This window comes from Amblyomma americanum, chromosome 5 (assembly GCF_052857255.1).
Source record: "Amblyomma americanum isolate KBUSLIRL-KWMA chromosome 5, ASM5285725v1, whole genome shotgun sequence".
NCBI classification, from domain to species: domain Eukaryota; kingdom Metazoa; phylum Arthropoda; class Arachnida; order Ixodida; family Ixodidae; genus Amblyomma; species Amblyomma americanum.
The window spans coordinates 109,133,416-109,156,895 of NC_135501.1; the positions used below are offsets into that span (position 1 = coordinate 109,133,416).

General features: G+C 47.2%; 1 protein-coding gene across 1 annotated transcript; it reads right to left on the reverse strand.

Moving 5' to 3' along the window:
- Positions 1–580: 580 nt before the first annotated feature.
- LOC144134098 (uncharacterized) lies at positions 581–4,697 on the reverse strand. Its single transcript, XM_077667082.1, has 3 exons — positions 4,682–4,697; positions 2,277–2,471; positions 581–1,104 (listed from the first exon to the last, which is right to left on the reverse strand). Exons 1-3 carry the CDS (start codon positions 4,695–4,697, stop codon positions 581–583), a joined length of 735 nt encoding a protein of 244 aa, XP_077523208.1.
- Positions 4,698–23,480: the final 18,783 nt, after the last annotated feature.

A 23,480-nucleotide genomic window follows, 5' to 3' on the forward strand; every position in this document is an offset into this window, starting at 1 on the left:
ACACAGTGAGCTGTATGCTCCACATAGCCGCATCACCCGTGTGATTACTCTATATAATTAAAGTTAATTTTCTCTCTATTTTTTTCTGGAGTGCTTGTTAGGATATATTCCTCAAACAGGCTGTATTAAGAGTTCACTTGTACCATGCATCTTTTCAATGCAATCATTGGAGCACCTTTTGCAAGTCGCTGCACTCTACCATGTAATGCTAGGTGCCAAGAAGCAAATCGCGGAGGTACTATTGTGTCCCCACTGCTACGGCTTCGTAATCTGCAGGTAGTTGTGCTCACTAGTAGTCGCAGTGCTTGAGCCAAATGCCACTACTGAATAGTTAAATAGTCAGCACTTTGGAGCCAATATGCCTGTCAAGCTGAGGATGCAGGAGTTTCTCTTACGGCAGCAAAGCATTCTTTCATTGACCCAGCCATGCACTTTGAACAACTCATGCATGCATACGTGCAATTGAGTGGTGTCATAGCATCACATTCAGACTCGTCACAATTAACAATAATAAGTAATGTTTATTTGAATCAAGCAGGATATACAGGACGCCTGCTATACACTCAGAATTTTCATTTGTTCAGCCCTGCGGTGCCTTGCTGCATAGCGCCTTGCAAAGCTGCTGCTCTTTAATTTTTTTTTCCATTTGGAGGATTTCTAGCTCTGCTTCTTGTTTTAAAAGTTCATTTTTTAGCTTCTCGAGCTCAAGCGCTTGAACTTGCTCAAGAAACTTGTGCTTTGTGGCTCGTTCATGCAATATGCTGTCATGGTCTTCCTGGAGGAGTTTTAGACGGAGTGTGTGCTCCTCCCTCAGAAGCCCCGCGCGCACCTCGTTCTCATCATCTAGAGTCTTTTCCAAAAGGGCCATCCGCCCCTTTGGAGCCTTGGAGCTGTCACCACTGGCTAATGCAGCAGCAGGGATGCACCTCGTTGCAACTCCAGAAGCAAGTGGAGCTATGTTGCAGGTGGAGGAAAAGGGCTGCACAATTGGCGAGGCGATTTCTTCCTTTCCTTCTGGAGCTGCTGCAGGTGCTCCACTTTCATTGGCAGTAGCAGCTGGTGGCTGTGATTGGCCTGCGTGGCTGGCGTCTTCCCGCAAGTCATCTGTAGTAAACAAAGGGAGATGTGAAATAAGATAAATCCAAGTTGCTAGTATGCAATGAACTCATTATTTCCACATACTTTGCAGTCTTGTCATTTCGTTTGACTTCACATTGCTAACCTGCACTACAAAACAATGAAAAACTGCCCAAGTGTTCTCGTGTTCTACCACCACAGACATGGCATTTCCTGTAATGAGCACTGCAACTGCCCGCACAGGAACCTTTCTTTTCACGACAAGCTTTGCATTGAAAAGAAATAAAGTATGTAAAACTCTGACGTGCTTACATCACAACACAATTGACTTGAGAAAGGCACTGGCAATGACCCCTTCGCTGTCAGCACTTCTGTTCCATTGTTCGTGCTCATGCTGCCTTCATGTAAGTTGTTGCAGTCTTCCTGTTTGCTAAAATGCTGTCATGAATGGTGCTACTTTCTAAACCCCCAGATATTTTTCAACGCTCATTCTAGATAAGGAAAGTACACAGCAGCGTACTACAGTAAAACGCAAAAGAGAAAAGCCAGAAATGAGCATCAAGATGAAGTACAAGTACAAATCCCAACTGTTTACGTCGTTTGCAAATAAAGTTAACAAATGTGCTAGAAATTAGTGGGTGCATGGTGAAAAAAAACTTTCAGCACTGCAGACGTGCCAGCATGAAAATGTCCTGAGTGGGTGCAGTTGAAGAACAGACACAAAATTAAGGTTGCATGTTTACTTCTTTGCTAAGATGTACAAGACACGTACGAGTAGTCGTCAAATTGGGTTGTGCAAAATCCTGGGCACCTCCAGCACCACTATCCGTACATGCCACGTTAGGCACTTCTAACTTTTTTTGTACACTTTGTTTTCAAGCTCATCTCACTGTGCTTGCTTTTAGCATCCTCTTTCACTACACAAGTCGTAATCATTGAATTTTGGCATTCGTTACTGCATCAGTTCAGGATCCCTGCACACACACACATGCTCTTTTGTGCATCCAAGCGAGGCAGGAAGAGATGGAAGCCAAGACGCTTGGGGTTTTTCAGAGCGTTTCGAGCAGACGGTGTTCACAGGAAACAGAAATGCAGTTATATTGTGAAATTGCATGCTGCATGCGACACCACAAGATGTGAACAAGGAAGGAAATGTCCTCCCTATTATTCCAGCACATTCCACAGACATAACACCTTACCAGCATAGTCAAACTCCATGTCATCTGGCCCGTCATTCATCGGCTGCAGGAGCCTCACGACAGGCAAACTTTCGACGGCGGGCTGATATGCCCCATCGCTGTCGAACTCGTTGATGATTCTGGTGGCCATGTGGCTAGCAATGGACCCAACCTGCTCGCTCACGGGGTCTATGGAGGCAGGCTGTGATCCTCCTCCTAAACAGCAATGAAGTGCTTTTATCAGATGATGAAACCATTTTCAATTTTTCACAAACTGTTCCAACTAGAAATCGCGCTCCGCCACTATATCTTCTTAGTTGTATTAACCTAGTCCCGTACAAACAAAAAAAGTACGACAAATACGCCAGCCCGTGCTGGTGTCGCTTTCGTTGAACTACTACTCGTATCTGCTCGAAATCATGTCAATAGCCATTAAAGGCCGGCTGCTCTTTGTGCGTGCCACTGCTTGAATACTGTTTGCGCTGATAACACAGTTGGCACGTAGTACATTCGTACTACGTGCCAACAGCTGGAAATGAAACGCAAACAGACACAAATATGTAGCACCTGCTATTTGGCTGCCTTTGGAACATATGATGAATGTGCACTTCGGTAAACTGTTTAGCCAGAAGTATGTATTATGCTAGCTGCATTCAGTAGTAAGGACACAGGGAAAATATTTTGTTCGCATGCTATCGCGTTTTATTACGGCCGCGCTGTTCGTGTAATCATAAAGGAACTAATAATATAGGTCGCGAAAACCATCACTTCGAGCTTATTTTCGTGTCCTAGTCCCACAGATACCCTCACAATGTTCTCCGTAGCGCTTACGACCGCAGTTACGCTCAGTACACCGAACTGACACACACTCATCCATAGAATACAAAACATGCGGGCGAGCGAAATGTAAACATGCCGCAAATGCACCAGTTACGCAAAACTTTCAACGCACGCTTACCGGTCTTGTGGCGCTCCCGCTTTTCTTTAGCGACTGCTTCTTTCCATTTTTGTTTCAAGTTCAGCCAACATTTCTTCAGTTGTTGATGATCGCGGCGCGTAATCCCATGGTTGGAATTGTATATTTTGGCAATTTCCAACCACGTTGCATTTTTTTTCGCCAACGACGAGACGTCGGTCTGCTTGTTCTCGATGATGTGTTTGAACTTGTCCACAAGCGATTACAGGAGCTGCTTCTCTTCGACGGTGAAGCGGGGTGCCGCCTTACGCTGTGGCGTGCTTTCTTGGGAAGACAAAGGTGTCTGCGACATTTTTACAAACGCTAAACGCAACGCATGCACAGGGAAGAAAAGACTCCTGCTCTCGTCAACCGTGACAGCGGCTGTGATGCATGTTGCCAGCCGAAAATATGATTCCTGTCAAGAGACGGAGAACCCTGATTTTTAGCGCCCGCTATTAGCACCTTTCTCCAAAAAGCTTGCATAAAATGTATGCGTTTACGAACGCTTAGCAAAATATATGCTTTTTTCTCCATGCGATGTGCGATAAAGTAATAAATTGTTCGTTACTCTCGTTCGCAGACGAGCAATGCGCCCTCGCTTTCAAGCACGCGCTTAACTTGACGAAGCAAGTCAGGTTGAGCATCTATGAAACACGAAACCCAACTTGGCCGTTCTGAAGCCGCCTTGGTGCTTCGACTCGACTTGCCGAAGTTGAGTCGAAGCGCGAGCCAAGTTACATTTCTGCATTCGGGGTTATTGTATACGTTTTGGAATTTTGAGCTGGGTTTTTTTTATTTTTCTGATGCACATAGGTGCCCTGCATTGTTTACGTTATTGTTATGAGCAGGGACTTTGTTAGTAATGGGAGTCACAATACAGGAAACGCCGGTGCGCTCGCTCAAGGAAAGAGCTTCTCGGCCCCAGGGCATCAACTAGCTTTTTTTTAACTTCTTTCACAACCACTCTCCTTCCCCCTTAGTGGACGCTGACACAAAGAGAGAGAAAGTGCCTCATCTCGCTCTGCATTTAGGACCTTAAATGCGCACATCTGTGTATTCATTCGACTTAAAACTTCGACGAAGGACGGTCCACCGTCTGAAACCGTTGGTGAATAAACCAAGAATAGGCAACCTGCAATAGCCAGGCGGCGCCACTGTCGCGCTGCTTTCAGCGCCGCCACCATATGTTTTTTTTTTATACTGGGTAGGGCGGAAGCTCTTCGCGGCGTACGCTCGCAGTACGAATTTGAAAACGTCTTTTGTTTTATATTGCGGATTCAAGCCTATTGATGCCATCGATGTGTATTTTTGGCGACCGGAGCTCGAAAAAGGACGTCGCCTTTACGAGAGCAACCATGTGCTCTCAGTGAAGGGAACGGACGGCGCCGAAATTTCGGCGAAGTGTCAGTATCAGCAGGGCAAACACGTGTATGACGTTCAACTTGAGGTGAGTTAAACGTGGGCTTACTTGCACCCTCATGCATACTCCTCCCAGTGAGGTTTCTTTAAGAAACACTTGTTGCTTTTGTTTGGAGCTTAGAGGCTGTGGCACTGGAGAAAAGTTGAAGCGGCGGTTCGTTTGCATAGTTGCAGTGGCGGTTCGCTTGCGATCTGCGAATCTGAGGCAGCATTGCGACTAAACTCGCGACTTTCATTCGCAGCTGGTGCCTGGAGGACGACGAATTCTGCAAGGAAAGTGCAGCTGCCGCTACGGCATCCTTGGCGATTGTAAGCACTGCGCAGCTGTCGGTTTGTACATAAACCTTCATGAAGACGCCTTTTGTACAAGTGGCCCACAGGCTTGGGGAAAGACACCAAAGCCTGCTACTAACGCTAAAACGTCGATCGGAGAACTCTTCGGAGGTATGGTATCATTGGGGGCTGTTTCGTCAATATCGCGCTGAGGTTTTTCTTTTTCCTCTAGTGCATGTGTAAGCAACCGTTTCACCGCTTTGTATTGATACCTGATCTGGAAATTAATATTTATAAACATAAAGGGACAAAGTTTAGATGCACGGGACCCAAAAATATGTGAATTTTTCCCGTAGCGTGTAATTGAAAGCACAGTAAACAGTGGTGGGTGTACTGAAAGAATTGCTTCTGTCGAGCCCAGACTGAACTTCCAAGCAACGACACAGTGAGCCTCTTTATGGCTCCCGCGGTATCCAGGTGTTTCCAGCTGAATTCAGGTTGTTTATAATGTTAGGGCAGTTTCGTGCATGACCTTGCTTTTTCTGCAGTACTTTTAAGTTTTTGGCTGTTTTTTTCCTGCCGGTTCTGTTGCACAATCGCTAAACTAATTGCCCACTTCCACCTTTCTGTTCACTTCTTGCAAAGTACCTTGACGCATGGCACTGCATGTAACTGACTCAGTATTGCAAGTGCCCATTTTTAATGTGCCACTATTGTTCTTGTTTTTCCTATTTCCAGACAAGACCAGCCCCTTTGTTTGGAACAGGCCACCTACAGAGTTCTCACCTTTTTACATACTTGAATATTTCAGTGCAATTGATTCGCCCTTCACTGAGGTGTTGCAACAAATGCAAAAGGGCGAGTCCGAAATCATTTGTTCTGAGATTGTTGACGATGTCCTGCAAGCAGCAGTCGCAATTTCACAGCGGAAGTGTAATGACGCATTAATTCAGCCTTCATGCAAACCACTGCATATGCTTGAAGTGTCGGGAATCTTTCCGACTGTACGCATAGCACCAAAAAACCACCTGCAACAGCTGACAGCCGAGGAAAGGTATTTTTACAGATTGCGTTGTATGCCAGTCAGTCCGTGAACTCTGTGTGCAAACCATTGATCAGTCAAGTTCCCAAAGGTAACATAACACCGCTGCGTTGTGTCGGACATGCTGCATTACCTTGTACAGTGTACTCCCTACTTCTTTGGTTCTGTCAATGCTTTCAGATGGCACGAAGAAAGAAAACTGCGCATCAGCAGTACAACTGCACACTCCATTCTTCGCACCCGACGTGGTCCGGAACAGGCCCTTGATAGCATACTGCAGAAGAGGAATTTTTCTTCGGAAGCTACATCATATGTTACGTAAAACACATTACTGCTCTGTTTTCGAGTGTTGCTTTGTTTTAGGACTGCGGATGGAGCCAGAAGCAAGGAGAGGCTTCGAGCAGCATCATGGTGTTGAAGTCACTGAGGTGAGCAAACATTTTATCCTTGCTTAGATATTGTGTAACTTCAGTCATAAGCAAATAGAGGGCACCTTTTTGACAAAGTGGTAAGTATTGTTCAGAGGCCTTCATAAGCTAGGCAGGATGCAACGCTATGAATTCAACAGTTGGTGAACAGCTGGGATCTCTTTTCAGGTGGGCCTCCTCTTCCATCCTGAGCAACCATGGCTTTGTGGAAGTCCTGATGGTATTTTTTAACATCCAAGGAGACATGCTTGCTAGAGATTAAATGCCCACATAAGTGCAGAGATAAGGACATACTAGATGCGTCAAAAAACAGTGCTCTTGAGTATTTACAGTGCACTGGCGGCCAGCTGATGCTCAAGAAGTCGCACAAATACTACACACAAGTGCAAATCCTCCTGCATCAACTTAGCGCGAAGGAGTGTTTTTTCTTTGTTTATTCTATGAAACAAAGTGTCAGTGTTCCTGTTAGCAGCGACGACACTTTTCTCCAGCAGGCTATTCCAGTCCTGGAAGATTTTTACTTTAAGTGGCTTTTGCCCGCCCTTGTGAAACAGCAAAATACATGAATTTTTGTTGTCAGCACAAAACTCCTTTTGTATTTATTCAGCACGTGGCATTGAGAATTCTAAAGATTCTAAAATGGGAGATAAAAACAGCAAAGGAGCACCCATGTATTGTACAAAAGGTACAGAAAGCAATGATTTATCATTTCTTTTAGTGTATGAACACTTTGTGGAATAAAAACTTTATTGAAGCACACATTTCACTGAACTTGCATTCTTGGCAACGTGTAGAGAAACAAAAGCACATATATACTGTAGGTTTCGAGAAGCATACAATGCTACCTTGAAACCTTGGTTGTTACACCATGGCAACATAACCTTGAATGTGAGTGATTAAACTTCTGTAAAACAAGTTTGGACAAGCATAACCACATAGCCAACACATCATCAGACTAACTACATCCACTGCAGCACAAGGCTGGACTGTGCCCACTGATATCAATTTAACCTTTAGCAGGAGGAGCGGAAAGTGGGTAAGGGAACAAATGTAAGTTACTGATACCCTAGCTGAAATCAAGGAGAGGAAACGGGCAGGGCTTGTAATTAAAGGGAACATATCTGATGATCCCTTTGGGTAACTGAGTGGATGCCAAAGGAAAACAAAAAGGCAGGAGGCATCGGGAAGGTGGATGAGATTAGGAAGGTTGCGAGGACAAAGTGGCTGCAACTCAATTAAGGTGCCTTGAATATCCACCACCCTAAAGAAGTGACGCAGGGATTGACAAAAACAGAAACCCGCCACGATGGCTCAGTGATTATGGCCTTCGGCTAATGATCCCAAGGTCCCTGTTCTTCGCATTTTGATTGAGGCGAAATACAAAAGCACCCCCGTGCTGTGCAGTGTCTGCTTACTGTACCCCAGATGGTCTAATTAAATTGCAACCCTCCACTACAGCATGCCGCAGTACCCCGTGTGTTGGTGTGGGGCGTTAAAACCCACATTTTACAATTTTTATGATGGATGGTTCGGATGATGGATGGATGGTTATGATGGTTCGGATCCCACCGGCGGCATGGTTGTTTTTTCTGCTGGTTTATAGTAATTTTCTTTAAAAGGAATTGATTGGCTTTAGAAATTAAAAAAATAATAAATCATTCCCCTATGCACCTTGTTTCGGTGACTGTTGGCTTCCTTAATATATATATATATATATATATATATATATATATATATATATATATATATATATATATTGCAACTTCGCCACAATCATCGACCCTCCAGACAAAGCTCCTTTCCAGCCATGACCTTTCATCCTGGCCGCTAGCCTGTGATGAAGCGTTTACGACACTTCGTCGCCTCCAGACCACTCCACCAATTCTACGTCACTTCGACCCTCGTTATCCGATGGAACTCCACACCGAAGCCAGCGGCGTCAGCCGCGGTGCAGTACTCGCTCAGCGCAAGCGAGGCTTTGACGAATACTGTGTCGCTTACGCTAGCCGAACACTCACAAATGCTGAAGCCAACTAGTCTGTCATCGAGGAGTGTTTAGCCATCCTTTGGGCGATCGTCAAATTTCGCCCCTACCTGTAAGGGCGCCCTTTTGACGCGGTCACCGATCACCACGCAGTCTTCTGGTTGTCCTCTTTGAAAGATCCATCTGGTCGACTGGCGCGCTAGGCTCTACCACTCCAAGAGTACAACATTCGCGTTATCTATCGTTCCGGCCGCAAACATTCCGATGCTGATGCACTTTCACGTTCTCCTCTACCATCTGAGGCAGTGCCTTGTATATCCGCCCTGCCTTCTGTGACGTTTGAGTTCGCTGATACGGCTTCTGAGCAACGCAGACGCATGGATCATTTGCCTCTTGGATCTCTTATCTGGCCAATCGCATCGACCACTTTCCCGTGCTCTCCGTCGTCAGTTCCACCATTTCGCTATCCGAGACGAGCTTCTTTACCGCCGCACCTACATCCCGAATGATCGCAAGTGGCTTCTCGTCATTGCGACACACCTGCGCTCGTTCGCTTGCTTTTCCTACCACGATGATCCCATCTCCATGCCGATAATAGCAGTGTGCCCATGCCGGATTCTTCAGTAACTTCACCCGTGTAAGACAGCTGTACTAATGGCGTGGGATGGCCCCTTATGCCCGCCAGTTCTTTCAGTCCAGAACTGCATGCCAGCGACGGAAACATCCACCTCGCCGACCCGCCGCTCATATGCAGCCGTTGCCTTGCCGAGCGCAGCCCTTCGAGCGCGTTGGCATCGACCTCTACGGCCCTCTTCCAGCACATCAGTCGGTAACCGCTGGATCATCGGTACCATAGACCACCTTACACGCTAAGCTGAAACGTCGCCTTTACAATCCGCTACAGCCCACGACACTGCATCGTTCATTCTCCACCGAATCATTCTGCGCCATGGTGCACCCAAAGAGCTGCTCAGTGATAGAGGTCCGGCCTTCCTCTCTGAAGTTGTAGAAGCTCTCCTTGAGGAATGAAACATCGTTCACCGCACCAGCTGAGCCTACCATCCGCAGACAAATGGCATGGTTGAGCGTTTTACCCGCACTATCGGCGGCATGCTGGATATGCATGTATATATGTTTCTTCCGGCCATTGTACCTGGGACCGCCTTCTCCCTTTTGTCACATACGCTTATAACTCCGCTGCTGAAGCCACCATCGGATTCTCCCTACTTTCTCCTCTTCAGCCGTGAGCCTTCTCGCACAATGGACATCACTTTACCTTACCACTCTGACGCTTTAGAATTTCCAACTCTTTCTACAGCCGCAACTTATGCCGAAAAATGCCAAGAGCTTGCCCGACCTTTCATTTTTTACGCCCAGCCGCAGCAGAAAAGCACCCGTGTTCCCCGTGCACTTCCTCCCACTTAACTTCCTGATTCCCTGGTCTGGCTCTGGGTACCCTCCTCAGGTCCCGGCCTTTCCTCCAAACTTATTAGCAAGTACCAGGCATCCTATTGTATTTTTCAGCAGACATCCCCCGTCAGTTACCTCATCGAACCCTTTACGCCATCCCCTGATCGTCGTCGCCCAGTCCGCGCCATTGTCCATACGACCCGCCTCAAACCATACTACGTCCCCGCCGTCGTCACAAAGGCCTACGCCGCCAGGAGGGCGCCCTTTCGCCCGGGGGAAATTGTAAGACCGGCCTTCGGCTTTGAAATCTTCAAAGGCTGGTGCTTATTTATTTATTCACATACCCTAAAGGCCCTTTTAAGGCCATATGAGGTGTACAGGTAAAAATAAACAATTCTCTACACATAGTTCTACAAGCAACACAAAACCAAAACAACAGGCAAAACCAGAAAAAAAGTACAGAAAATTTGAAGTTAAGCATATGGAGAAATCGAGCCTTCCTAATCATAATATATTTGTAAAAGACACTTTAGTTTTTGCACAAAAGCCTCATGATTTAATGTGAAAACAATATCATCATGTAACTTGTTTCAGTAGTGAACGGCGAGAAACATTAGTGAATGACTAAAGGGATGGGTACGTGCAAACATGGGTTCTATTTTGAGAGCATGATCTAAGCGCGGAAAAATACGGTGGCCAGGTCTAATATAGTATAAAGCGAATGAAGAGTTTCTGTGATACAATCTGTGAAAGTGTGATAATAGTGCTAGTATTCTGTTTTCGAGTGATGGTAGCTTTAGCGACGCTTTGATAGCCGTTATGCTGGAATGACGTGAATAGTTCTTAGTTACAAATCTCGCTGTTTTATTTTGTAATAACTCCAGTTTGTGAATTAAGTACAATTGATGCGGGTTCCAAATTAAGGATGCGTATTCTCTTTTTGAGCGGACGAGGTTAGTGTAAGCTATAAGTTTGGTGGTAGGATCAGATTGGTGCAAGTGACGTCTGATGAAACAAGTGCTTTAGATGACTTTACTGACAATTGCATCGGTATGGTTATTCCATGTTAGATCAGACGAAATATGAGCACCTATGTATTTGATTGTGCGGACATTCTCAATGGAAATACTATTCATGAAATATCAGTGACTTTAAAGTTGATTATCGGTGGTGAATGTTAGTCTTTGTTTCAGAGACGTTAATTTGCATTTGCCACTGTTCACACCAAGTGGTGATTCTGTCCAGGCCTGTCTGCAAAGAGTTGGTGTCGTCAGGGTTGTTAATCTGTCTATATATAACACAGTCATCAGCAAATATTCTAGTAGTATAGCTAATAGATTCACTTATATCATCAACGTAGATCAGAAATAACATTGGCCCCAGCACCGAGCCTTGCGGCACACCCGATTTTACCACGGTTGGGGAAGAACAATACCCGTTTACACAGACATATTTGTAACGATTGGTAAGAAAGTTAGTAACCCAGGTAATAATATGCTTGTTAATGTTCAGAATTTAGCTTCAGTAATAAGCGATAATGGGGTACCTTATCAAACGCGTCCTCGAAATCAATAAATATAGCGTCGATCCTTAATTTAGCGTGCACAGCATGATTAGGGTCGGTTATTAATTCAAACTACTGCATCTCACACGAACGACCATGGAGGAAACCATGCCGATAAGGGGAAAAGAAATGCTTTGTTAATTATTTCATTATAGCAGTTTGCAGAGTATGTTGGTTAACGAGTTAGTTCTTTAATTTGTTAGCATAGAGTGGTCACCTGATTTAAATATGGGAGCAACACGAGCAAGTTCCCACGAGTCAGGTACGCACCCGGTGTCGAGAGATTGCTGGAACAAGGCAGTAAAAATGTGAGATACAATAGCTTTTGTTAATTTTAGCAGTTAAAGGCATATACCGTCTGGAGCAGGTGACGCGATAACTTGTAGTCTGTCAATAGCTTTCTCTATTCCTTTATGAGTGATGATAAGATTACGCAAGGTGGCACTAATAGAAGTGAACGAAGACGCCGAGAAGCGCCAAACGCTCAAAAGCCTGAGAGCCGAACGCTCAGTCCCTCGTGCGTGCTCTGGACTGACCGCTGCCTCTTGTCTGTGCCTGGACTATAAAGCTGGTTGTTCGAGACGCAGTGCTTTGTAAGACGCTCCTTATTACACACACACACACACACACACACACACACACACACACACACACACACACACACACACACACACACACACACACACACACACACACACACACACACACACACACACACACACACACACACACGCACACACGCACGCACGCACACACGCACGCACGCACGCACGCACGCACACACACACACACACACACACATATATATATAGTGTAAAATAATATCTGAATGATATATATATATATATATATATATATATATATATATATATATATATATATATATCATTCAGATATTATTTTACACTGTTTATTTTTATTCGTGTTTTTAATTTTTATATTACCTTATTTACATATTTTTGTTTATTTCTTATATATTCAGGTTATTATATTATGAACTCATTATTATCAGTACGATATACGATTTCTATGCTCTTAGGTACTTTTCCATTCGGAGTAGCAATGAACTTTTAGCCTGGCGTTTTTTGCTGACGCCGCCGACGAGACGAAAATTTTCTAGAGTTTCGGTAGAGCTTCGCTCTAAAAATTAGGTGCGGTTCAGCTACCACTGAAGCTGGAACTACCGCACCATAGATAGAAAACGCGCCCACCCTGAGAGATATCGGTTAAATTAATGGCTGATCGCGATAGGTCGAGAGGTTGATCGCGGTGTCTTATTGTGGCAGTGGCGCGTGTCGGCCACAACGCTGTCAGGGCTAATGCATGCAGCCCGCATATCTCTCTCCCCACCGCCACGTAGTCGAATCCCGATTCAGTCTTCCACTGCCTGCTATCCTTTACTTCCGCTGTCCCAGCTCCGGTGCTGCCGCCGTAATGAAGGCAGATGCCGAAGTAGCAAAAATCTTTAACCTCCCTTTTTTTATTTTACATTACACTCTTCCTATTGCTGCCACTACTAGCCGAGGGAGCCAGTTATGCGCCTTTCTCGCCTCAAAATCATCGGAGTCAAGAGCGTTGTAAACGCTAACGCCAATGAACACAAAGAACGCCGACAGTCTATAGCTTCAGTGCTGCATTTATGCTAAAACGTTGTGCAAGCCGACGCATGCGGCGCACACCTGTCACTACCGCCACGTAGCGTAAAGCGCGACTTGTAGTTCCACCGTCCCAGTGAGGCAGTTATGCGTCTTTTCTTTGCTTCAGAAAAAAAAATTATTAATAATTGGTTTTGGGGGAAAGGAAATGGCGCAGTATCTCTCATATATCGTTGGGCACCTGAACCGCGCTGTAATGGAAGGGATAAGGGAGAGAATGAAAGAAGAAAGGGAGGGAGATGTGCCGTAGTGGAGGGCTCCGGAATAATTTCGACCACCTGGGGATCTTTATTGTGCACTGACATCGCACAGCACTCGGGTGCCTTAGCGTTTTTCCTCCATAAAAACGCAGCCGCCGCGGTCGGGTTCGAACCCGGGAACTCCGGGTCAGTAGTCCAGCGCCCTAACCACTGAGCCACCGCGGCGGGTAATAATAATATTTGGTTTTGGGGGAAAGGAAATGGCGCAGTATCTCTCTCATATATCGTTGGACACCTGAACCGCAGCGTAAGGGAAGGTATAAAGGAGGGAGTGAAAGAAGAAAGAAAGAGGTACCGTAGTGGAGGGCTTCGGAATAATTTCGACCGTTTGGAATCTTTAACGTGCACTGACATCGCACAGCACACGGACGCCTTAAAATTGGTTTTTAAAATAGTTTTCGAAGAAAGTAAATGGCTCAGTATCTCTCTCAATTATATCGGTGGACACACGAGCCGGTATTGAGGAAAGGAAATGGCGTAATAATTGTCTCACATACATTGGTGGACGCCCTAACCCCGCAGTAAGGTATTTGACCTCCGGCTCACTTGAAGGTCAAAACCGCTTCACCGCGAAATCATGGGGAGGTAGCATGGTAAAGCTTTTGCTTCGAAACCCGCGTTCTATAAAGTTCAATGCTTTCGCATTGCTCCACGTAAGCAGAGTGAAAGAAGGAAGGAAAAAAGAGGTGCCCTATTGGAGGGCTCCGGAATAATTTCGACCACCTGGAGATCCTTAACTTGCACTGACATCGCACAGTACACGGGAGCCTTAGCGTTTTTCCTCCATAAAGACGCTGCCGCCGCGGTCAGGTTCGAACCCGGGAACGACGGATCAGTAGCCGAGCGCCTAACCACTGAGCCACCGCGGCGGGTTTTTGACTTTTTAAATGTTCATTTGTTTATTGACCAATTACTCAATTAAGTCGCCTTGCTAGCACAATCAACATCATTATCAACCATTTTCTTCGCGAACAGACGCTCCTCGGACTAAATGGGTCCACTAAAAATTGCGACTCACCCTAGAGAGTCCACTATCATACTGTGGGATCGCTGGCGAACTTAAGTCATCACGAGCGGCGCCTGATCATGCTTTCTACCCGGCTGACTGCCACTAAGCATGCGTCCACGAAACGAGCGCCTGCGACGATTACATCGCCTAACTTGCACCGCCTACCTTCCTCTCTTTCCTTACGGCGAGATTCAAGTGTCCTTTTAGATGTGTGGGACAGCTAATGTGTCCTTTTCCTTCCTCAAAACCAATTTTTCATGTACTTTATGATTGAACTGCGCGAAAGAAACGGTGACCAAGAAGAAACACGTACACACACACAGCGCAGACTTCCAACTTTTAATTCGAAAAAACGCCTCGAGCATTCCTTTTATGCACACCTAATCACCACGTGACACAGCCAGGAACCAACACAGCAGATAAGTTTAACAATTGGGTAGATCCGAACTAGGGAACCAATCTAAAAAACAATTTGTAAGCATGTGCATGCTTGCCTAAACACACTTGTTACCTAGATAAAAGGAGAGAGGAGGAGGCAAGTGAACACCTGACATTGAAACTAAATGACACACGCCCGAACCATATAATACGAGCAAAAGAAAAAACTTGCCTCCTCCTCTCTCCTTTTATCTAGGTAACAAGTGTGTTTAGGCATGCATGCATATGCTTACAAATTGTTTTTTAGATTGGTTCCCAAGTTCGGATCTACCAAATTGTTAAACTTATCTGCTGTGTTGGTTCCTGGCTGTGTCATGTGGTGATTACGTGTGCATAAAAGGAATGCTCGAGGCGTTTTCCGAATTGTTAAACTTATCTGCTGTGTTGGTTCCTTGCTGTGTCAGGTGGTGATTAGGTGTGCATAAAAGGAATGCTCGAGGCGTTTTTTCGAATTAAAAGTTGGACGTCTGCGCTGTGTGTGTGTACGTGTTTCTTCTTGGTCCCCGTTTCTTTCGCGCAGTTCAATCATGAACGAAATCCACCAACTAGCCCGCCTCAAAACCCTTCGAGTACTTTAGCTCCGAACCCGACCGCGGCGGAAGTGTTTTGATGGAGGCCAAACCAAAATGCACCCATGTACTGTACGATTTGAGTGCACGGTAAAGATCCCCAGGTGGTCGAAATTAATCCGCAGCTCTCCACTTCGACACCTCTTCCTTTCTTTTCTCAGTCTCTCCTTTGTCCCTTTCCTTAAGGCGCGGGTCAGGCATCGGTCGAGATGTGACAGATTATGCGCCATTTCTTTTTTCGAAAAATTAATTTTCAATATCAATTTAACTCCGGCTCAGGAGGCGCTCGTGCAGTGAGCCGCAGTGCCGGTTCGAACCCTGTCGCGGCAGCAGCGTTTCAATGAAGGCAAAACGCTAAAGGCGCCTGTGTGCTGTGCGATGTCAGTGCACGTTGAAGATGCCCTGGTGGTGGAGATTATTCCGGACCCCTCCACAACCGCACCTCTCTTTTTATTTCTTCTTTCACTCCCTCTATTATCCCTTTCATAACGGCGCGGTTTGGGTTTCCTTCGAGATGTGAGACAGATACTGCGGCATTTATTTTCCCCAACGATCAATCTTCATTTTTCGCCTGCGTCAGAGCAGGTTAAATGGAAGCTGAAGCGGTTTTCAAATCGCATGAAACGCTGTGGTCGGGAAGAAAGGACCTTGAAAATCACGTGTGTAAATTTTTTCCCGATTCTGTCCGCAAACAGAGCTGCAATCGCTTGTTAAAAACCCGCCGCCGGCACGCCCTCGTCGCTTCTGGAAGCGCCGGGTGGGGGGACGGCCAAGTGGGAGAACTGGCGGAATTGACGCCATTCACGGAGAGTCGGCCGGCCGTCCGGCTGCGCTTGCTTCGCTGTGGCCCGCGCTTTGGCGGCGAACTACATATCAACGTAATCTTCTGCCAGTGCCGTTCACTTTCTCTGGTTCAGGGGTTCTGTTCAATGCTTGAAGCCTACATGCATATAAACCAGTTTTGGCATGGCACTTCTTTCGAACAGCGCTCAGCACACAGCTTGGTAGAATCTTTCGGTTGTTCTCCCCAGCCTCTTCCACGTTCACCAGACAATCTGGTGGTACGCAGCATGCCAAAACTGCCTGCACAAAATATGTGCATCAATATTTCTCTTTTCGTTATATTACTTTCTTGTTTGTAAACTCTCTGCCTTTTCCAGCTGGTTAACATCCATGCTGACCCAAGGCCACTTCCAGCACTGTCTTTGAGGCACAAAGTATTGAACTCCTTTGAGCTCGTTACGCACTGTGTGCCTTTTTGCTTTTTCCTGATTGCTTGCACCTCATGGCAGCACAAGCAATTCTCTAAATCTTTCGTCAGCGTGCAGAACACGCAGCTGTACCTAACTGAGCAAAAAAGCGATTATGTAAGCCAAGTATACTTGAGCAAAGCAAACATTTGCATTCATGAGCGCTTGGTTATGGCTGACGATCGACAATGGCGCCAGAATTCGTACTAATTTGTCCTTGAGTCAGAACGGCAAAGTTGTCGAGTCGCGGTACGCATACATGTATATCATCCACAAGTAATTCTGCTGGTTATCTCGATGCGCAACAGCTGCAACTATATCTCGCAGCACACTACTTTTGATGAGTAGCACTGCGAGCTCCCAGACGCAGCCATAATTATTCTTCAAAACATGTTCAGCACGCAAAAAAAAACAACGCACGGGGGTAAGTGCAGAAGTTTCATGGTTGAACAGTAGCCCGAACATGCGACAGGAGGACAGCACACACGGGAGCTTCCTCCCGGTCTCCTCATCTTTTCGCGCTGCAGTACAGCAGTGAGCCCACTTCAACTCATCAAGTTTGGCATTCTTTTGTAGTTCGAAAAGGCATTAGAGAGCAATTAGGCAAGTAACTATAAATAAATGAACAAACAAATGCTTTACCTCGCGTGACTCGTGTAAGCGTGCCGGTGATCTGATTTAGATCATGTTTCCAGGCGTTACAAGAAGTTGGTCAAGATAAAAAAAAACAGAGAAAGAAAGACGCAGGACGAGGAAAAGACACACACAGACTAGCTGTCGCCGTAAAGAAGTTGGTGGCCAGGCTTTTATGCAGCAGCGGTGCACAACAATGTTTCCTCGCGATTTCCTTTTTTATTGCCACTTGCACATGCACCTACACAAAATAAATGCACGCGCATGCACCTACGCAAAACATACGTGTCAGTCGAGATTTGGTTTTCGCGTTACCCTGGCAGGACGTGAAAGGCCCATACTAGGTTAACGAAATTTCCGGCTTGCAGGCGCCTCCATGAGGTCACTTCTCTATAACTTAGCTTCTTATCCGGCGGTGGCACCAGTTTTCGGTTTAGTCTATAGTTCTCAACGATGTCGGAATAGGTTTGCGCCCATTCGTCCAGGTCCGACAGTCCGGCGGTTTCTTAATTACCCGGAAGCAGAGAATATGGAAATGAGCTGACTACAACAAAGTCGACCGCAGTGGTGGCCAAGTGGTTGAGCATCCGTCTCGCATGCGGGAGGTGCGGGGTTCGATCCCCAGTGCCGCCGGGTACCCACCGGTGATACAATGGGTACAGGCTTTCCCCTGGTCTGGTGCTCGGCTTATTTAGGGTGAAATGCTTGGGAAATGGGTCTTCGACCCCACCTTGAGAATTTGAAAAAATACCTTGTGCCATGGCGCTCTTTGGCCATAGATGCCCTTGCGCCATAAAAATCCATCGTCATCATCAACAACAAAGTCGATGCAGATACTGATAGCAGAGAAAGTTGGGAAGCCCTGCTGCGCAGCGAAGAACCCCCTCGGCAGAAACAAGCCAATCCGCCTGGCGGCTGAGGCCGCGAAGAGATAAAATCTCTTTGTTAGCCTTTAGTCATGGGGGCTTGGGCCCCCGCCCTCCAGGCCTGCGTGCCGGGAGCGGTGAGTAGTAAGGGACCTCCATTTCCGGCGGAAATAAAAGCTGTCATCCATCCATTTATCTATCCAGTCGAGATTTCCAACACGTGAAAATGTCGCGACTTGACTTTCGTTGCCCGCGCACTCCGCGGCGTCGCTGCTTCCACCGTTTTCTGAAACTGCTGATGGCTCGAACATGCATGGTGAAAGTCCAAACTGTTTAACACCGCTTGAATTACTCATAATTTCCGAAACGTAGTCCTTAAAAGCCAGCTGAAGCAACGCGCTACGCAGCAAAGCCGTCGGTGCCGGCCGGAGATTCCCGTGGATGACGTCACGACAGTCCCGGCCAATCGCGGGCAAGAGCTGCGTTCGCTCGGCGCCCTGAGGCGACGGGGCGCGGTTTCTTCTTATAATAATAATAATTGGTTTTGGGGGGAAAGGAAATGGCACAGTATCTGTCTCATATATCGTTGGACACCTGAACCGCGCCGTAAGGGAAGGGTAAAAGAAGGAGTGAAAGAAGAACGGAATGAATGAATGAATGAAAAACTTTATTGTATAAGGGTTATTTCTCGCAGCGTAGGTGGAGCCCTCAGTCCAGGGCCCCAGCGGCCTTTGAAGTCTTGCGAGCCCTGTCGATCAGCTTGAGCTGCTCTTCAGGCTTCGAGCTGGACAGCGCAGCCTCCCACTGCTCCGGTGTAGGTGTGTTGTTTATCGGCGCTGCCTGCATTTTCTGACAGGCCCATGTAACGTGGTAAAGCGTTGCGTGTTCACCGCATAGCGGGCATTTGTTTTCATAAGTGGATGGGTAAATTTTGCTGAGTAAACTCAGATTGGGGTATGTATTAGTCTGTAGTTGTCTCCAGGCAACCGACTGCTGTTTACTAAGGTCTTTGTGGGGAGGCGGGTAGGTCCTCCGGAGGGCTCGTTAGTGTTCTAAGATGGCTCCATACCGTCTAGTGACTGCGTCCAGTTCCCCTTCGGTGCGCGCCTCCCGGTTGGCGTATGCTCGGGCATTGGCGTCCGCACATTGGTTCCCTTTGACAGCCTCATGGCCTGGTGTCCACGTGATGAAGCATCTCGTAAAAGTGATTGTCCTCGCCTTGAGTATGTGAATGGCTGCAGTGGATATGCGTCCACTGCTGTATCTTCTGCACGCCTCTTGCGAGTCTGTAATGATGTGTGCATGGGGCTCGTCACTCTGCTGGTTGATGGCGAGTGCAATTGCTGCTTCCTCAGCCTCGAGTATGTTGTTGGTTTTTATCGAAGCGCAGTTGATTTCTTTGAGCTGGTGATCCACCACGCTGGCTACCGAGCCATATCGGTGTCTGTATGTTGTTGCGTCAACATATAATACGTCTTTTGCCCCGGCGAAGCTTCTTTCATGGAATTCAGATCTTGCCTTTCTTTTCGCCTTATGTATATCTGGATGCATGTTTTTTGGAATCGGACTGACCTCAATGATCCTCCTGATTTCATTTGGAACGCTCGCTGTGCTATTGATTTCTTTCAAAGCGTCCCTCATGCCCAGCAACCACAGCGTGTTTCTGCCTGTTGCGGACAGCATCAGTCTTGTTTTCTGCGCGATAAGGTGGGCCTCGATATGTTCTTGTACTGTGTTGTTTATGCCCAGTTTAAGGAATTTCTCCGTCGAAGTGCTGACCGGCAGTCCGAGAGCGCATTTGTATGCTTTTCTAAGAATTCCCTCCAACTGCTCTTTTTCTTGCTCGAGCGGTGTTTGGTAGGGGACGCCGTATAAGACCCTACTGACCACGAGGGCCTGTGCTAGCCTACATGTGTCTTCCTCCTTCATACCTCTCCTTCTGTTGGAAATTCTTGCAATCATCCTGGTGATCTGTGCTGTGGTATTTGCTAGCTGTCTGATCGTGTGATCAATACGACGGCTGCTTTGGACCCACATGCCGTGGATCCTAACTTTCGATACTTCTGGAACCTTCGTTTCCCCTATGTAGATATCTATGGAGTTTTGCAGATCACACCCTTGTCTGTAGACTCTGAGCACCTCGGATTTTTCAGGGGAGCATGCAAGTCCACAGTGTCGGGCGAATGCGTTGACCGTGTCTGCCGCTCGCTGAAGAAACTCTTGTTCTTCGCCTAAGGATCCCTTGTCACCCAGATTGTGATATTATCTGCGTAGATGGCATGCCTGATTCCTTCAATTTCTTCGAGCGCTTTTGCTAAACCAATCATTGCAATATTAAAAAGCATACGTGATAGCACAGAGCCTTGTGGTGTTCCTTTTTCTGGGGTGTTGAAGGTGTCAGTCCTGATGCCTCCTATTCCAATGGTAGCGGTTCGGTTAGTCAGAAAGGCTTTGAAATAGTTGAATATTCTCTGCCCACAACCCAGTTTGCTGAGCCCCTCCAGCACAGCCCTGTGACTGACGTTGTCGAAGGCCGCTTGAAGATCGAGAGCGAGCAAGATGTTTTCTCCATATTTTGGAACGGAAGTAAGCACCTCCTCCTTGATCTGCAGGAGAACGTCCTGTGTCGATAGGTATTTTCGAAATCCAAACATAGTGTGCGGCATGAGTTCGTTGTCCTCAAGGTGGGTCTGCAACCTGTGATGCACAACTCTCTCGTACACTCTTCACAAGCATGATGTTAAGGAAATGGGTCTAAGATTGTCCAGGTGTGGAGTCTTTCCGGACTTCGGAATCATTACTATTTCCGCATGTCTCCAGTCGTCCGGGAGGGTCCCCTGTTCCCAGTGTTTATTGAGAACTCCGTGAATCTTTTGATTGAATTGTCATCCAGATTCCTTATCATGGCATTGGTGATGCCATCCCTCCCTGGTGTTGTGTTCTTTGTGGCGGACATCACAGCGTGTCTGACTTCTTCTATGGTAAGGGGTTCGTCCAGAGCGGGATTCGTTTCGCCCGTGTATGCCAAGCTGCTGTCGGCGTATGTTGCATTGCCGATGTAACGCTGCTTCATGTTCTGTAGCATTTCCTCGTCAGTGCCTTGGAACTGCTGCGCGATCCTTTGGGTCGTCTTACGGGTTTCGGATTTTGTGGTGGTTGAGTCTATGAGAGCCCTTAGCAAGGCCCATGTCTTGGCCCAACCTAGAGTCCCCTGAAGTTCGTTGCACTTTTGGTTCCAGTCGCGCCTCGAGAGCTCCGTCGCATATTATTCAGCTTGTCTGGTGACATCAGCGATCTTACGCTTGAGCCGCCTATTATGCTTTTGCCTTTTCCACCTTTTTAGTAGGCCCCGTCTGGCGTCCCAAAGGTGTAAGAGATGTTTGTCCACCTCGGGTGTGTTGGTAGTGAGGGCGACCTTTCGGGTTAGTTTTCGCCAGTCTGTCTTGATTCTTGCGACCCAGCCTTTTCAGTCGGTGATCTCAGCGTCTTCATGCTGTGCCCTGAATTTCCTATAGGCTTCCCAGTTTGTCAGTCTAGCCTGGTCATGTTGTCGCCTGATCGGGAGGGTTTCTATATGGATGCGCAGGATGCGGTGGTCACTGCCTAGAGTTTCGCCGTCGTTTTCCCATCTTGCGTGCCTTAACCCTTTGACAAATGATAAGTCTGGGCACGAATCTCGGTTGATGCTGTTCCCCACTCGCGTGGGTTGGGTGTGGTCAGTGATGAGGGTGAGCCTTCTACGATCAGCTTCCCTGGCTAGATCCCTGCCTTTCGGGGTTTCCCGAAAGCAGTCCCAACTTTTATGCCAGGCATTAAAGTCCCCCGGAATAACGATACCGTTCTTGCCTGCTGCTTCTTCTGCTTTGCCTAGCAGGTAGCTGAAATTGGCTTTCCTCTGGCTTGGCGGGCTGTACACGTTAAGTAGGAAGGTGCTTTCTTGGCTTCTCTTTTGGGTAATGATTTCTATAAGGACGTGGTCAATGTCCGTTTCGTCGATGTCGTGTCTGATTGCGGTGACTGCTTTTGCAACTAGCGTGGCGACCTTGCTTTCCCCCTGCCCCTCGTAGACGGAGTACCCCGCGAGAGAGAGTGAGCAGCCGGTTTCCTGTAGGGCGATTATGTCTGGCGGAGAGGTGCAATTTGTGATGTGTTGTTTAAGAAGACCCTGCTTTCGGCGGATCCCACGGCAGTTCCACTGCCATATTTCAAGGGTTTCCAACTTGACCGAGCGTTTACGGTTGCTCGCCATACTGGGATGGCCTGTTATAGGGTTTTTCTCTGGATTTCATGGCTGTGAATTGTACTAGACGCTCTCTATCCTTGCGCGTCTCGTCTTGGATGTTGGAGATGAGGTTGCTAAGATTTGCCAGTGCATTGTGAACAGCAACCATGGCAGTTGTAAATTCCTGGCGCCCTATAGTTGTCGCCTGAGCTTTGTCTGTTTGCGGGTTAGTGCTGTTCTGCCTTGTTCTTTGGGCCTTTAGTTCGTCTATCAGATCGTTTAGTTTCTCTCTCAGCTCGGCGTTTTCTGCCCTGAGCGTCTGAATTATTTGTCTTAGCTCTTGAACGTCCTCGTTAGCTTCCCCATTAGCGTTGTTACCTATCACTGTTTTCTGTGTGTTTGTGTTTTTTGGAGCAGTGGGAGAGGTGGGGAAAAGATGCTCTTTCCAGCTCACCCTGGTTGCTTCCTCCTTTTTTGGTGCGGTCTTCTTCTGCTCCTGCTTCTTTTTGGTTTCTGGATCCTCCCGGGTCCTGGACGCCGATCTCGACTTTGATCCTGATCTCGATGCCAATCTGGACTTGGATCTCGAACTGGAGTCCTCACTGAACCAGCGTTTCCGGGCCCAGCCGCGTCCGCCGTTGTCTCCGCCGCCTGGTTCCTCTTTTTTTCTCGTCCGTGGTCTCGGTTTCCTGAGGCGTTCCTTGCACTCCTTTGCCCCCGTAGGATGCGCTTCCGTGCATAGCACACACCTGGGCTCGCAGGAGTGTCCGTCCTCGATCACTGGCTCGGTGCATTTAGAGCAGACGACAACGTCAGGTGTCGGGCATACGTCCGCCGTATGTCCGGCCTTTAAGCATGTATAACACACTTGCCGCGATGATCGATAGAGGTAGCAACGTATCACGCCGTCGTAGTAATAGACGTAGCGCGGAACAATCTTTCCCTCGAAGGTAATGACCGCGCTTTGGGATTTGGCAAGCATTCTTGCATAAAGTATTTTGACTCCTTGGGTACGTACCCGGAGATGCGATAGTAGTTCAGTTGGCGTGGTCCCGGCGTCCACTCCATTAATGACACCTTTGCACGAATTGTCCGGCGCGGCCACGTATGCTGTCACTGCATAGTTCTTTGCAGCAAAGCGTAGACTTGAAATACACTGCACAACACTGGCAGTCTCCATGCTTGGCGTGCTGAGTATAGCGATGTTGGATCCGTTGTGCAGCCGTATAAGGAAGCTGCCTTCGT

Excerpts from the sequence above, each read along its gene's own strand:
- LOC144134098 (XM_077667082.1), bottom strand. Across the intron at positions 1,105-2,276 it reads CATGGAGTTTGACTATGCTG|ATGACTTGCGGGAAGACGCC; the intron begins GTAAGGTGTTAT and ends TGTTTACTACAG.